Genomic DNA, 15,985 nt, shown 5'->3' with positions numbered 1-15,985 from the left:
AATCTCAGGTCTGTAAGTCAAGTGTGATAACCACAGTGAGATTTTCTGACCATTGTTTAATAACAGAGGTAGTGTTCATTAACGCTATAAAACCCCAAAGCGCATTCTGGCATTTTAATATAACTTTATTGAGTGATGCTCACTTCAGGAAATGTTTTAGTTTTTTTCTGGGAGAGGTGGAGGTCTCAAAAGGCCAGTTTTGTATCCCTTCAACAGTGGTGGGATTTAGGGATAATCCAGATTCAACAATTCTGTACAGGATGAACGTCACCAGAGACATCACCAGATCAATAAACGCCCTAGAGTCTGAAATAGTGGAACTCCTGACGTTGGTTGAGCCCACAGGAGATCGAGGCCACACTCAGGACCTCAAGAGACCTGCTGGCTATCAGAGCACAGGGGGCATTGGTGAGAAGTAAGTTTCAGGGAATCTCTGAAAAGGGTGCCTCATCCAAATTTTTCTTTGGTTTAGAGAAAAAGAATGGACAAAGAATTATTCATTGCCTCAAATCAGCTGTTGGACAAGAGTTTACTAGCCATAGTGAAATTAGAAAGAGGGCAGTATAGTTATATGCTGAGCTCTACCAGTGGAATTAGAAAGAGGGCAGTATAGTTATATGCTGAGCTCTACCAGTGGAATTAGAAAGAGGGCAGTATAGTTATATGCTGAGCTCTACCAGTGGAATTAGAAAGAGGGCAGTATAGTTCTATGCTGAGCTCTACCAGTGGAATTAGAAAGAGGGCAGTATAGTTATATGCTGAGCTCTACCAGTGGAATTAGAAAGAGGGCAGTATAGTTATATGCTGAGCTCTACCAGTGGAATTAGAAAGAGGGCAGTATAGTTCTATGCTGACCTCTACAAGTTGAAGTACAAAGAGAATTAAACAGTGACACAGGATTTATTGATGGGCTCCCACAGGTGGCTGCAGAAGCTCAGGTTGAGCTAGAGCAACCATTGTCTTTGCAGGAGCTATACACTGCATTCAAATGCATGGAAATGGAAGTGCACCAGGCATTGATAGGCTTCCCGTTTACTTTTTAAAGTATTTTGGGGCCATGTTGGGAGAGGATTGGCTAGCAGTAGTTAACGATAGTTTGACCGGAGGGTTAATACCGATAAGCTGCAGGAGGGCTGTCCTCACCCTACTGCCCAAAAAGGGTGAACCTAGGGAGGTGAAGAACTGGAGGCCGGTGGCTTTATTGTGCACTGATTATAAGATCCTGTCCAAGGCTTTGTCCAACAGGTTGAGGGAGGTGATGGGGCAAATCATACATACGGACCAGTCCTACTGTGTTCCCAGCAGGCAGATAGGGAATAACATTTCCCTGATTGTGGATTTTTTGGATTGGATGCTGGTTTCATTTCAATTGATCAGGAAAAGGCATTTGACCGAGTTGAACATCAATACTCATGGCACACTTTTGAGGCATTTGGTTTCAGCTCTGGTTTTATTGCCATGATCAGGGTGATATATGGTGACATTGAAAGTGTACTGAAAGTTAACGGTGGCTTGAGTGCTCCCTTTAACTTCTTCAGGATTGGTGGGTAAATATCAGACATAGACATATCTGATATTGGCAGAAAGATTAAATTCTTGTTAATCTAACTGCAATGTCCAATTTACAGTAGCTGTTACATTGAAATAATACCATGCTATTGTTTGAGGAGAGTGCACAGTTTTGAACATGAAAAGTTATTAATAAACAAATTAGGCACATTTGGGCAGTCTTGATACAACGTTTTGAACAGAAATGCAGTGGTTCATTGGATCAGTCTAAAATGTTGCACATACACTGCTGCCATCTAGTGGTCAACATGTTAATTGCACCTGGGCTGGAATAATACATTATGGCCTTTCTCTTGCATTTCAAAGATGATGGTACAAAAAATATGAAAAAACGGTTGGTTTTTTCTTTGCATTATATTTTACCAGATCTAATGTGTTATATTCTCCTACATTCCTTCAACATTTCCACAAACTTGAAAGAGTTTCCTTTCAAATGGTACCAAGAATATGCATATCCTTGCTTAAGGGCCTGAGCTACAGGCAGTTAGATTTGGATATGTCATTTTAGGTGAAAATTTGAAAAAAGGGGCCGATCTTAAAAGTGAGGTATTTGGAAGGGGTGTTCTTTGTCAGGAATGTTATATGCCATCACTATAGAGCCACTACTAAATAGCAATAGAAGTCACATTGAAGGGGTGTACCTTTCAGAGGATATTCCTCCTATTCGTCTCTCAGCCTATGCTGATGATGTAGTACTTTTTGTGAAAAATCAAGCAGTGGTGGATAGTTTGAGTCTCATGGTTGAGCGGTTTAGGGGAATATCCTCTGCAAAGGTAAATTGGGGAAAAAAATGTGCTTTACAGATTGGAAAATGGTCTGGGGGGATCATGGCTTTGCCAGGGGGGCTGTAATGGTGTAAGGGAGGACAATTTTGGTGAAGGGCAAAATCATCACCCTAAAACAGTTCATGGCCATGGCTGGGCCCCCACCTTAATGGATGGAGGACGGGCGGCTGTACATTTGGGGTTGAGGTCAGAAAGGATTGTCGGACAACTGCTGTGAAGCTGCTGGAAGGCTCTGTCAGTAGAAGAGTGGTTAATGCTTAATAATCACAAGAAGAAGGTACAAAATGAAAATGCCCCATTTCCAAGACTACGGATTACACCAAATATCCCAAAGTCAGAAAGAAAGGTGTTATTTCTGGATTTGAGAGGGTTGGAAGAGGTGGGTTTGGATGAGGTGAATGGGAAAGACTTATATATAGGGTGTGTCAAGGTTTTGAATAAAGATAAATTGAAGAATAGAAAATACACTCCTTGGAGGGTAAAACTGGGCCTTGGTGACAAGGTAAAGTCAGCATGGAGAGCATTGTACAAGCCACCGTTACAAAAGGGCACTGATGATATGCAATGGAGGGTTTTGCAAGGCATCATTGCAGTTAATGCTTTTGTTTCTGTCATTAACTCAGATGTTGGAGATGGATGTCTTTTTTGCAACATAAGAGAAACCATTTTTCACTGTTTTATGGCATGTGAGAGGATAAAGCCTCTTTGAAATACTGGAGTCTTTCTTTACAGCTGTAGGGGAGATTTTCAATAACACTGTTTAATTTTGGGGTTTCAATATAGTAAGCAACAGAAAATAAATCTGTTACATTTTATTTTGGGACAAGCTAAGATGTTGTCACACCCTGATCTGTTTCACCTGTCCACGTTATTGACTCTACCCCCTCCAGGTGTCGCTTGTTTTCCCCAGTGTATTTATCCATGTGTTTCCTGTCTCTCTGTGCCAGTTTGTCTTGCATGTTTCCAAGTCAACCAGCGTGTTTCCCCGTTCTCCTGCTTTTTGCATTCTCCTTATTCTAGTCCTCCAGGTTTTGACCCTTGCCTGTTTCTGGACTTTGTACCCGCCTGCCTGACCATTCTGCCTGCCTTGACCACGAGCCTGTCTGCCACTCTGTACCTCCTGGACTCTGATCTGGTTTTGACCTTTTTGCCTGTACACGACCATTCTCTTGCCTACCCCTTTGGATTAATAAACATTATAAGACTCCAACCATCTGCCTCCTGTGTCTGCATCTGGGTCTCGCCTTGTGCCTTGATAGATGTCATTTTTTTCTGAGTAGGAAACATAAAATAGATACTGGTTATGGGCAGGATGTAAGATGTGTTTTTAAAGGATTAGTCAAATCCAGAAGAAAAGTGGATTTTGATTTATTCTCGGCTGTTAAAGATCTCCCATTGTTGAGGAGAAGTGGGTTTATGAAGGAGCAGTTTGTTTTGTGGGAGAGAGGAAACTATTTTTTTGTTGATGAAATGAGTTGAATGTGTATATATACAGTATATGCTTTTTAATTTAATTCAACACATTTTTATTTAGGAATGACACATTTGTTGTTTAATTTCTGAAAAGGCAGTCTGCCATTATTTGTGTTAATAATTAAGTATAAAATAAAGGTTTTATAAAAACTCAAAAACTCTCTCCCTCTCTGTACACTAGATGACCAAAAGTATGCCTGCTTGTCGAACATCTCATTCCAAAAACATGGGCATTAATATGGAGTTGAAGTTGGTCCCCCATTTGCTGCTATAAAAGCCTCCACTCTTCTGGGAAGGCTTTCCACTAGCTGTTGGAACATTGCTGCGAGGCCTTGCTTCCATTCAGCCACAAGAGTATTAGTGAAGTCAAGCACTGATGTTGGGCAATGAGGCCTGGCTCACAGTCGTCGTTCCAACTCATCCCAAAGGTATTCGATGGGGTTGTGTAGGCCAATCAAGTTCTTCTACGGCGATCTCGACAAACCATTTCTGTATGGATCTCATTTTGTGCACAGGGGCATTGTTATGCTGAAACAGGAAAGGGCCTTTCCCAAACTGTTGCCACAATTTGGAAGCACAGAATAGTCTAGAATGTAATTGTATGCTGTAGCATTAAGATTTCCCTTCACTGGAACTAAGGGACATAGCCCGAACCATGAAAAAAAGTCCCAGACCATTATTCCTCCTCCACTAAACATTACAGTCGGCACTATGCATTGGGGCATGGCATCAGGTAGCATGGCATCTGCCAAACCCAGATTTGTCCATTGGGCTGCCAGATGGTGAAGCGTTATTCGTCACTCCACTGCTCCAGAGTCCAATGATGGCAAGCTTTACACCACTCCAGCCAACGCTTGGCATTCCACATGTTGATCTTACGCGCTTGAGCACTTAGCGGTCCTGTTCTGTGAGCTTGTGTGGCGGTTGAGCCGTTGTTGCTCCTAGACGTTTCCATTTCGGTCCTGTTCTGTGAGCTTGTGTGGTGGCTGAGCCCTTGTTGCTCCTAGACGTTTCCACTTCAGTCCTGTTCTGTGAGCTTGTGTGGCAGCTGAGCCGTTGTTGCTTCTTGACGTATCTACTTCACAATAACAGCAGTAGCAGGGCAGAAATTTGATGCACTCACTGAGCTCTTCAGTAAAGCCATTCTATTGCCAATGTTTGTCTATGGAGATTGCATGGCTGTGTGCTTGAATCCACTAATTTGAAGGGGTGTCAATATACTTTTGTATACATAGTATATCTCGTTCTCTCTCGTTCCTCTCCTCCTCCCGTCCTCTGACTCTCCCTAATCTCTCTCTCTCTCTCTCTCTCTCTCTCTCTCTCTCTCATGCTGTGGTCCCACTGTACCTGGGGAGAGTTGCATTTTGGGTAGAGGGGAAGGGGGAAGCAGACTGACGAGCCGTTCCTGAATAAACCGATCATCTGACTGAAACCAGGGGAGACAAACACACACTGAGAATATATGTTTGCATAATCCCTCTCTCTCTTTCTTTCCCCCTTTCTTTAGTCTCCCTCTCTCTCTCAACACATATTATCCGTCTTACCTGCACATAATCTCGTGAGTCAGTAGAACCCGACACATCTCAGGGTTCTTATCCTGTCCCTCATAGATGATCGCCTGGAGAAAGAGAGAGAGAGGAAGAGGGGGACGGAGACGGAGAGGGAAAGAGAGAGAGAGATAGAAAGGGAGACGGAGAGGGAGAGAGAGAGAGGAAGAGGGGGACAGAGACGGAGACAGAGAGGGAAAGAGAGAGAGAGATAGAAAGGGAGACAGAGAGAGAGAGGGGGGGACAGAGATGTTTGTTAGTAAAACAGTTTGCCTCGTGGTGATTCTTCTTTACAACCTCACACAAAATGGTTTTCATCTGGTAGCATGAGATATATAACAGAGATTTATTCTCTCTTATAACGTGTGTGAGCAGTTGGTCTGCCAGACTGTAGTATAGTGCACCATCTGGCCCTTCCAGCACCTCTTCCAACATCCACAGTCCAGTTTCACCTCTCGCCAACCACACTGCATGTGCTCAGACCTGTGAGTCACTTACAAACACACACACACACACACACAAACACAAACACACACACTATCACATTTCATGAAAGAGATGGTACCTGTTTGGTCATGGAATCGATGAGGCGCACGTAAAAGTCCTGTTCTGTCCTGATACCTATAGACAGAGAGTGAGATATACAGTAAACAGAGAGATATGCAGTAAAGAGAGAGATATACAGTAAAGAGAGATTATATACAGTAAAGAGAGAGAGATACAGTAAAGTTAGAAATATACAGTAAAGATAAAGATATACAGTAAAGAGAGAAAAATATACAGTAAAGAGAGAGATACAGTAAAGAGAGAGATATACGGTAAAGAGAAAGATATACAGTAAAGAGAGAGAGAGATACAGTAAAGAGAGAGATATACAGTAAAGAGAGAGAGATATACCGTAAAGAGAAAGATATGCTGTAAAGAGAGATATATGCAGTAAAAAGAGACAGAGAGAGAGATAGAGTAAAGAGAGAGAGAGAGAGATATACAGTAGAGATATATACAGTAAAGAGAGATATATACAGTAGAGAGAGAGATATAGCCTAAAGAGAGCGAGAGAGAGATACAGTAAAGAGAGATGTTTGAGATACACATCGAGAGACAGATAGTTAGCCTATACACTGAGTATACCAAACATTAGGAAAATCCTTCTTTAACCTGTCTCCTCCCCTTCATCTACACTGGTTGAAATGGATTTAACAATTGGCATCAATAAGGGATAATAGCTTTCCTTTGGATTGACCTGGTCAGTCTATGTCATGGAAAGATCAGGTGTTCTGAATATTTGGTACTCACTGTATGTACTGTATGTATGTATGCTGTTAGTGTTTGCAAATGTGCACAGAAACATAGACCTAATGGTCATTTCAATTTCAGATTAAATTCAAATACATTATTCTGGATTGGTTCATGTTAAAACAGATAGAAGGCCATTGTTCGTAGAGCCACATACATAAGGTCCAACTATACATGACATAGACTATTGAATAAACTAGTAAAAAGTAGATATTTAAAAATTATAGTATTAATAGGCTAATACTAATACTTACATTAAATTAATAATTTGTATAATAATAACAATCTGTGTTATTTTCATATATCAATTAAACATTTACTGTCATTTTTTTTATCCCATATATTTTATTCAAATTCATTTGTGTGTGTGTGTGTGTGTGTGTGTGTGTGTGTGTGTGTGTGCTGACCGTACCATTGCTGTATAGGAGCTGTAGCCTGTACTGTATCCCATTGTTGGTCTTTTCCCCTGGCGTTTCCTGCCAACACACACACACACACACTCAATCAAGTCACGGAGAGCAAAACCCACAACACACACAGATTTACAAAAGGCCAAAACATTATCTTTAAATGTAACAAATATATATTTCAATATCAATATCAGAAACGATATAATAACTTTAAAAAACGATATGTCAATAATTTTCAAAAACGTTCATGATAAATAGAACTGATGGAAATTACTTGTAAAAGTGAAATGACTATTGGTAGGCTACAGAACTCTGGCTTGTAATACTATACTAATACATTATATTTGTTTTTAACCAAATACATTAGATTTTAATACTGCAATAATAGCCTACTAGAAGAAAATTGCATGTCTAAAGAGTTGACTGGTGACACTTGCAAACTTGCTTAAATAATTCAAAACGGTTAGTGCTGTAATATTGTCAATAGCTATAAATGATGCTACAAATTCGCTTTAAAACGCTGGAATATGAGCACATGATCAACGCGCTCAGGGATTTGAATAATAAACACAACATAAAGTATCGAATATAACAGCTTGGACAGCGGAATCCTTCCATGTGGTCCAAACTAATATAAGAAAAACTCTAATCCATAATTATATACATTATTGTAAGACAACATTTGTATTGTTAATTGTAGTAGTAAATTAAGCAATATATTAAAAAGCCTCATGTATGTAAATGAACTGCTGCAGATGTCAAATCAATATATAATGTTTTGGGAAATCTCACCTTTTCCTTTTCAACAAATCCAACGAAGCTGGTTCTCTCTATCTCCACCGGCTGCCCTCGTCTGTCATACAGAGCCAGCACAAAGTGGAAGAAGTTGGACTTGCGGAGATTGGAGGGCGGTTGCTTCTCGAAATGTGCCCGGGCCAGAGCCACGCCGCTGCGGATACAAGTAGCACCAAGCCCCGTTAGCACAACTTTCACATGGATGCCACTGAATTCGTTCACAAATTACAAATTATTGAAAAAAATTGAAGTAAAGAGTAAAACACTTAAGTTCTGGTCCCCGAAATCGTCAATATATCTTGATTTATATTTTACATTTCAACAAATTTTTAAAATAAATTCAGACTGAAATGTCATATCTGAAGTCATTTGCAAATTTCAGAAAACAGTTATGGGTCAAAAACATATATTTACAAATTGTCAAAGTATAGCCTTGGCCTATATGAATAGTTTGGATTTGGTCGCTAACGTTACATGGATAACCTATGCTAGATGGGGGACGTTTTGTCGACTGTAATAATCAACCTGTCTCAAAAATAATGCTTATATTATTGTTTTACTGCGTTATAATTATTTACGTTTCATTATAAATAACTCAGTGCTAATAACTAGGCTGTACAACTAGGCCTGTGTCTGACATGTTTAAATACTTTGGATATAGTGTTTATTTTGATTGATTTAATAGGCTTTCTAGCTAATAGGCTACAGAAAACAGAAATACAAACATTATGTAGGCTATGCTATAGCCTAGCTTCAATCACAGACATAAAGCCTGCATGCAAAAGCTATAATCAAATATCCCAAGTCAAAATTAGGCTATATGCCTAGAAAAGAAAACCAGCAGTCCATTGGGAGCAATGCTGTCCCTAAACACATGTGGTCCGTCTCAGATAACAGGGCTGGGGTAGAGATCCATCTCCTCTCCATTCACCGGGACCAGTGCTGACCGGCTAGCCACGTCGGGCTTACCTCTGGGCGGCTGTGTTGACGTCCAGCAGCCCGGCGCCCTGCATCCAGCTCCGCACCGCGTTCATCCCGGCCACCATGGGCTCTTCTTTCATAATACTTCCGCTCCTCTGGATGTTCTCCTGGATCCCAAACATTAAAACTCAAGGCTGCTCCTCCTCCCGTCAGTCACTATTACCCTCTCGCTCTCGTTTCTTTTTCCTTCCTTCCCCGTGGCTTTTGATCACACAGACGGCGATAGAGATGGTTAGGCGTAATGTTTATCACTTCTTTTTTAGTTTTCTCTCAGTAACGAGAGAGAAAGAGAAATATGAAGGATATGAGGGTCTGCTCGTGGACGGGGAAAAGGAGCTGTCAACATCTAGGGGTTAGTGACCTGTGCGTCAACAACTCTTGTGAAGAAGATAAGTGCTCCTGGAGCATCAGGTGAAAGTGACGAGGGGGAGCCAAGAGGATGAGAGGCGCTGGGTGTCTTCTGGTTCAAGGAGCGCTCCCAGAAATCATTAAACGTCACTTCAAGAAAGAGACAATATTTTAGAGAAGACAAACAGGCATCAACCAATCAAACATGTGTTCTTTCTTCCTCTAGCCTACTGCTGTATATATTTTTTAGAAATCTCTCTGTTCTCAGATAAAAGGAGCGCGCGAGGAGACGGAAACAAGGAAGTCCCGTAGAAGAGGCAAAACCTCCACCAGGCGATAGATCCGTTCGTTGCTCCTGTCCTTTCGGGATTGATTTGCGGTATGTCGGTATTTTCTTGTCAAACGAATCACTTCTGAACGTCTCCGGCAAACCGAATACCAGTGAACTCAGCTCGAAGGGAAGCGGGCGTGTCTGGTGAAGTGGAGGGTAACGCCCCCAAACACAGTGCGTGCAAGGTCGTTGATCATCATCTATCGATGGTGCTCAACTCAGCCATGTTGCATCCCCAGCCTAATACGCACACACAGTCCCCACACTTAACCAGAGTGTGTGTGCGTGCGTGATCAATGGGCATGCCTTGTGATTTGAGATCTCTCTCTCTCTCTCGCTCTCTCTCAGACACACACACACACGCACACTTTTTTAATGCAATACTGCCATCTAATGTCCCATTACCAACCAGAGAAGATCACTACCTCTACTTTGTCTACAGATAATCTACTCCTCTCACCATAGCAGGGGAAGTAGGGGTGCTGCAGCACCCAACGATACATGGAAATACTTTGGCCAAAATTAGGCAAAGAAAACCAAATTTTTCCCTTAAATGTTTTACTTCTGTCTGAACATGCAGCTCCCAAGTGGCGCAGCAGTCTAAGGCACTGCATCTCAGTGCAAGAGGTGTCACTACAGTCCCTGGTTCGAATCCTGGTTGTATCACATCTGGCCGTGCTTTGGAGTCCCATAGGGCGGTGCAAAATTGGCTCAGGGTTTGGCTGGGGTAGGAAGTCATTGTAAGTAAGAATTTGTTCTTAACTGGCTTGCCTAGTTAAAATACTGAAGATCAATAGCTTCTAGATTAAGTATTATCACAAGCACTTACAGTTGGGAGGACTGAAATTTGGGCATCACGCACGCCAAATATAGAACACCTTGTTGTGTTGTGGACATATATACAATCCAACCTCTTTTACTGTTAAAATGGGTACCCCAGCAATGTCTGCCAGTACTGACTTGAATGGGAACTGCCATCTATGGATTATATTTCTATGGTTGGTTGTGGCAGTCAGTTTGCCTTCCACAAATTGCTGCATTTTCATCATTGGGTTAGTCCATGTCACTGGAAAGTTTATTGTGTAGCCTACTATAGCCTAGACTATATATACAGTGGATTCGGAAAGAATTTAGACCCCTTTAATTTTTCTACATTTTGTTACGTTACAGCCTTATTCTAAAATGTATTACATGTTTTTTTTCGCCTCATCAATCAACACTCAATACCCCATAATGACAAAGCAAAAACAGATGATTTTTCTTTGCAAGTTTATTCAAAATAAAAAAAAGGAAATATCACATTTACATAAGTATTCAGACCCTTTACTCAGAACTTTATTGACGCGCCTTTGGCAGCGATTACAGCCTCGAGTCTTCTTGGGTATGACGCTAAAAGCTTGGCACACATGTACTTGGGGAGCTTCTCCCATTCTTCTCTGCAGATCCTCTCAAGCTCTGTCAGGTTGGCTGGGGAGCGTTGCTGCACAAGTATTTTCAGGTCTCTCCAGAGATGTTCGATCGGGTTCAAGTCCGGGCTCTGGCTGGGCCACTCAAGGACATTCAGTGACTGGTCCCGAAGCCACTGCTGCATTGTCTTGGCTGTATGCTTAGCGTCGTTGTCCTGTTGGAAGGTAAACCTTCACCCCAGTCTGAGGTCCTGAGTGCTCTGGAGAAAGTTTTCATCAAAGATCTCTACATACTTTGCTCTGTTCATCTTTCCCTCAATCCTGAGTAGTCTCCCAGTCCCTGCCGCTGAAAAATATACCCACAGCATGATGTTGCCACCACCATGCTTCACCATAGGGATGGTGCCAGCTTTCCTCCAGAGGTGACTCTTGGTATTCAGGCCAAAGAGTTCAATCTTGGTTTCATCAGACCAGAGAATATTGTTTCTTATAGTCTGAGAGTCCTTTAGGTGCCTTTTGGCAAAATCCAAGTGTGCTGTCATGTGTCTTTTAGGAGTGGCTTACATCTGGCCATGGTTGTCCTTCTGGAAGCTTCTCCCATATCCACAGAGGAACTCTGGAGCTCTGTCAGAGTGACCATCGGGTTCTTGGTTAGCTCCCTGACAAATGATCTTCTTCCCTGATTGTTCAGTTTGGCCGGGCGGCCAGCTCTAGAAAGAGTCTTGGTGGTTCCAAACTTCTTCCACTTAAGAATGATGGAGGCTGCAGACATTTTTTGGAACCCTTCCCCAATCCCGTGTCTCAACACAATCCTGTCTCATAGCTCTACAGACAACTCCTTCAACCTCATGGCTTGGTTTTTTCAACGACATGCACTGTCAACTGTGGGACCTTACATAGACAGGTGTGTGCCTTTCCAAATTATATATATAACCTGTATTTAACTAGGCAAGTCAGTTAAGAACAAATTCTTATTTATAATGACACGGACGATGCTGTGCCAATTGTGCGCCGCCCTATGAGACTCCCAATCATGTGATACAGCCTGGATTCGAACCAGGGACTGTAGTGATGCCTCTTGCACTGAGCTTCAAATAATGTCCAATCAATTGCATTCACCACAGGTTGACTCCAATGAAGTTGTAGAAACATCTCAAGGATGATCAATGGAAACAGGATGCACCTTAGCTCAATTTAGAGTCTCATAGCAAAGGGTCTGAATACTTACGTAAGTAAGGTATTTCTGTTTTTAATTTTTAATGCATTTGCAAACATTTCTAAAAACCTGTTTTTTGCTTTGTCATTATGGGATATTGTGTGTAGATTGATGAAGAAGAACATGTATTTAATCAATTTTAGAATAAGGCTGTAAGGTATCAACATGTGGAAAAAGTAAAGGGGTCTGAATACTTTCCAAATGCACACCATTTGGAAAGTATATATATATATACATACACTATTGGCAAGAGTTTCCGTTAGGAAAACATATACCAAATATCAGCGTTTCCGTACGGAAAATTTGGACTGGACAAGGGACTGGGAGAAGATTTTAATATCATCAGACATTTGAGAAATGTACCTGTCATCCATTTTCATTTGGTGCGAAACCCATTAGGGCGTCCAACCACGCGACCAGAGCGTAAATAAATTAGGGATATTGGCGAAATGAGCCACATTTATTCCTTGTGTTTCGATGTGTAGGATATGCAAAACTGTATAGCCTATTGTTCTATTGGTTTTTACTTTACTTAAACAACAAATGTCCACCTCACGGCTCAGCTGTCAGAGATTTAAGCACTAAATGCAACAGGGCATTGCATGCATAAACCTGTAGGCTTATGTGTCCACTGTATGATATAAATATTAAACAAATAAATATAAACGAAGAGAAGCTTAAGCCTAGGCCCAGAGTGAGCGCGAGATAGAGATATGCTATGACACCAACATGCATTTCTTTGTCAGATGGCTACTGCGTCTGCTACACAAATATAGGGGACAGAAGGAGGCTAATTCGTTATTTTTTCGATCAGAATATTCTTAATAAAGATAAGCATTATATTGTTAGATTATAGGAGTAACTCCTAGTCCTAAAACATTCTTCCTCACCTCAAATTCAACTGTAAGAGTCAGTGGGAGCACTGGTGCGCACTGCCTTCATATCACAGGCCAGCGGTATAATAGGCTAATAGCCACACCACACCAAACCTTCAGAACATGTTCTAAAATGTATTAGGGTAATATCAAAGTAAGTCAATCCATTGTTTATATGGAAAATACAAGCATTTTATTATATCGTGGAAAACACAACAATACAGTTGTATGAAACAATGAAAATTAAACAAAACACTTGCGAACTGGTTTAAACCTTCACAGAAGTTTTGAACAGGCTGTATTGCAGCAATTACCAAGAAAAACTAGTGCCTACCATGCCAAACAAATGACAGCAATAGACTCATTACATTTATTTGACAAAAGGCCTACATATAACGTATCTTAAACTAAATACGGAGCACACAATTAAAGGCCGATCAAACTAAATTTAGCCAACAAAAATGTCTCAACAGAATGAAACGAAACATATTTAGCATATTTAATGAATTGGTTTAGATTAATAAATAGAAATAAAATACTAATAATGATATACAATAATTGTAGAACAGATTATTATAAATACGAATATTTTTTTTTTTAAATAAAATGCATCCTATCTGAATAGTAAGTTGCACCGAAGCCTGCATTTTGCCATTTTTTGCTATTAAAAAATATTCTGCTAATGTCTTCTATCGTATAAATGACGGAGAAATGCATAAAATGCATTTATAAAAGGCACATTTTCTTCCCCAGATCCTGCAAAAAAAAATACATGTGTGGAAATTGTATAAACGTGTCTGCTCAACTGTATGCCACTACGCAAAAGCGAATATAGATACATGCAATGCTTTATTATAAATGGCCTTTTTGTTGAGCAACACATTCTCCTTTAGCCCAATTCCATTTAGCCAATGTTCCAAACCCAAAGGAGTGAGCCAAATGGGCCTGCCAGGAGACTACATTACCCAAGAGTCTTTCCTGGCAGTTGCTGAAGATCGTGTTCGAGTGTGACGTTGGTTATGTCGGTTTTGCGATGACTATCACTTGTCTCGGTGACACTTGGAGCAGTGTGGAATGCACCTGCCAGAGTATGTCATTTACATGACCATCCATTCTATGTGTCACTAAGACTGCCTTTACTCAGGCAGCCGAAATTTGATCTTATGCCCAATTTTCTACACCCACAGGACAGGACCTTCTCTCCAGTAGATGTACTAGTAGAGTTGTCCTACACTCACAGGACAGGACCTTCTCTCCAGTAGATTTGTTGCATCATATTATAGCACAGCTAAAGGTCTTATATAGAACCCCAATGAACCCTTAATGTAAAAACAAAAGACTTGCTTCTTATACAGCACCACTAAATGTTCTATATAGAACTCTTAATTAAAACATTTTCAAAAAGAGGGGGGGTAATAAATAAAGTGATATAACCTGTTCTGGTTATTTAGAAGCTTTTTCCTGTTTTCTATTTGAGTTAGATTTACATTTTAGTCATTTAGCAGACACGCTTACCCAGAGCGACTTACAGTAGTGAATGCATACATTTTATACATTTTTTTTCTTCCGTACTGGTCCCCCGTGGGAATTGAACCCACAACCCTGGCGTTGCAAACAACATGCTCTAGCAACTTAGCCACACGGGACCTAGAGTTGAATATTCTGTCCTTGTTTTCAGACATTACATTGTCGATTCCAAAGTACAGAATTGCATGGCATCAGGGTGGTCTGCCAGACTCGCTATCTGTGAAGGTCAGTGACTGATGTGAAAGGGCACATGAAGGCACGCACGCACACACACACACACACACACACACATATTCAGGGCTGTCCTTCAGCACACTTGTTTGATGTTTGATTTTTGCCCAGCTCTGCCTGGCTCTTCAAGCCACCAATGCAAGCATGCGGACTGGGTAAAGAACACTGTAGGTGAAGTCCCTTGGGCTGCTATATTTATGTCCTCCAGCAATAACACAATCTCCAAGCATCCAGAAATAGAGATGTATTTGAACAGTTGGAGGATTGATGATCCAACTTGCTTTATATTGTGGATTTAACTCTAAAGACCTTTTTGATTTTGATCCATGACACCAAGATCACGTCACCTTACTTAACATGTCATTTCACATCCAGATGAGGGGGTTTCCACCGTGTGTGTCTGTGTCTGTTTGTGTGTGTGAGAAAGAGACCGTCTCGCTATTATCGGTCTACACCAAACATATTGGATCCTTATTTTAATGACTTTGTATTTAATCACCTTGTTTTAATTCATCGTTGTCTGAATGGTTGTAACATCAGTTATTTGTTCAACGGACAGATGTTCTATCAATCAGCAGGTCGTGTTGACGATAATATCAGGGTAATTTAATAGTCTGCAACCTGTGTAGCAATATGTTCACCAAGTAAATTAGAACATTACTAGCTAACAGAAGGCTATAGGTCTACATGCTTCCACCCATGGATTAAAAATGTTGTGAAAATGGCCCATTTGTTGGGCACCTCCAGAATAAAATATACATTTTACATCACAACATGTGGTCAGAGTGTAGGGGATCGGAGAAGTTCATGATGGTGCAAATCTCAAGTCTCTCTCTAATGCAACACTGTCATCTACTGTCTCATTCTCAGCCAAAGATCTCTACCTCTACTTTATGTATGGACAGATGCTCTTCTCCCTCTCATCCACTAGAGGTCAACAAACTATTCACTTGATCTTTACTGGCACAGAGTGGGGGTTAGCTCTCAGCAAATAATGTGTGTGTGTGTGTGTGTGTGTGTGTGTGTGTGTGTGTGTGTGTGTGTGTGTGTGTGTGTGTGTGTGTGTGTGTGCATGTATGTATGTGGGTTTGTTTGTTGTTCTCAGTTGTGTTTGTCATATTGAGTCATGGCCAGTGAGAGGACAAAACAACTATATATATACAGTGCTTCAGTATCTCACTGTTTCAGGTTGGTT

General features: G+C 41.0%; 1 protein-coding gene across 1 annotated transcript in view; it reads right to left on the bottom strand.

Annotated features, from left to right (window-relative positions):
* The window catches only part of LOC106612147 (transcription factor COE1), a 159,379-nt gene extending 149,733 nt beyond the window's left edge, over positions 1 to 9,646 (bottom strand). Inside the window, exons 1-5 of the mRNA XM_082956069.1 lie at positions 8,845 to 9,646; positions 7,873 to 8,029; positions 7,083 to 7,146; positions 5,940 to 5,995; positions 5,372 to 5,445 (exon numbers count right to left, since the gene is read on the bottom strand). Of these exons, the coding sequence (XP_082812195.1) occupies positions 5,372 to 5,445; positions 5,940 to 5,995; positions 7,083 to 7,146; positions 7,873 to 8,029; positions 8,845 to 8,978 (485 nt within the window). The 5' untranslated portion in view covers positions 8,979 to 9,646. The remainder of the gene's footprint in view (positions 1 to 5,371; positions 5,446 to 5,939; positions 5,996 to 7,082; positions 7,147 to 7,872; positions 8,030 to 8,844) is intronic.
* Positions 9,647 to 15,985: the final 6,339 nt, after the last annotated feature.

This window comes from Salmo salar, chromosome 09 (genome assembly GCF_965601325.2).
Source record: "Salmo salar chromosome 09, fSalSal1, whole genome shotgun sequence".
NCBI classification, from domain to species: Eukaryota; Metazoa; Chordata; class Actinopteri; order Salmoniformes; family Salmonidae; genus Salmo; species Salmo salar.
This window is presented reverse-complemented; position numbering and strand designations above follow the sequence as displayed.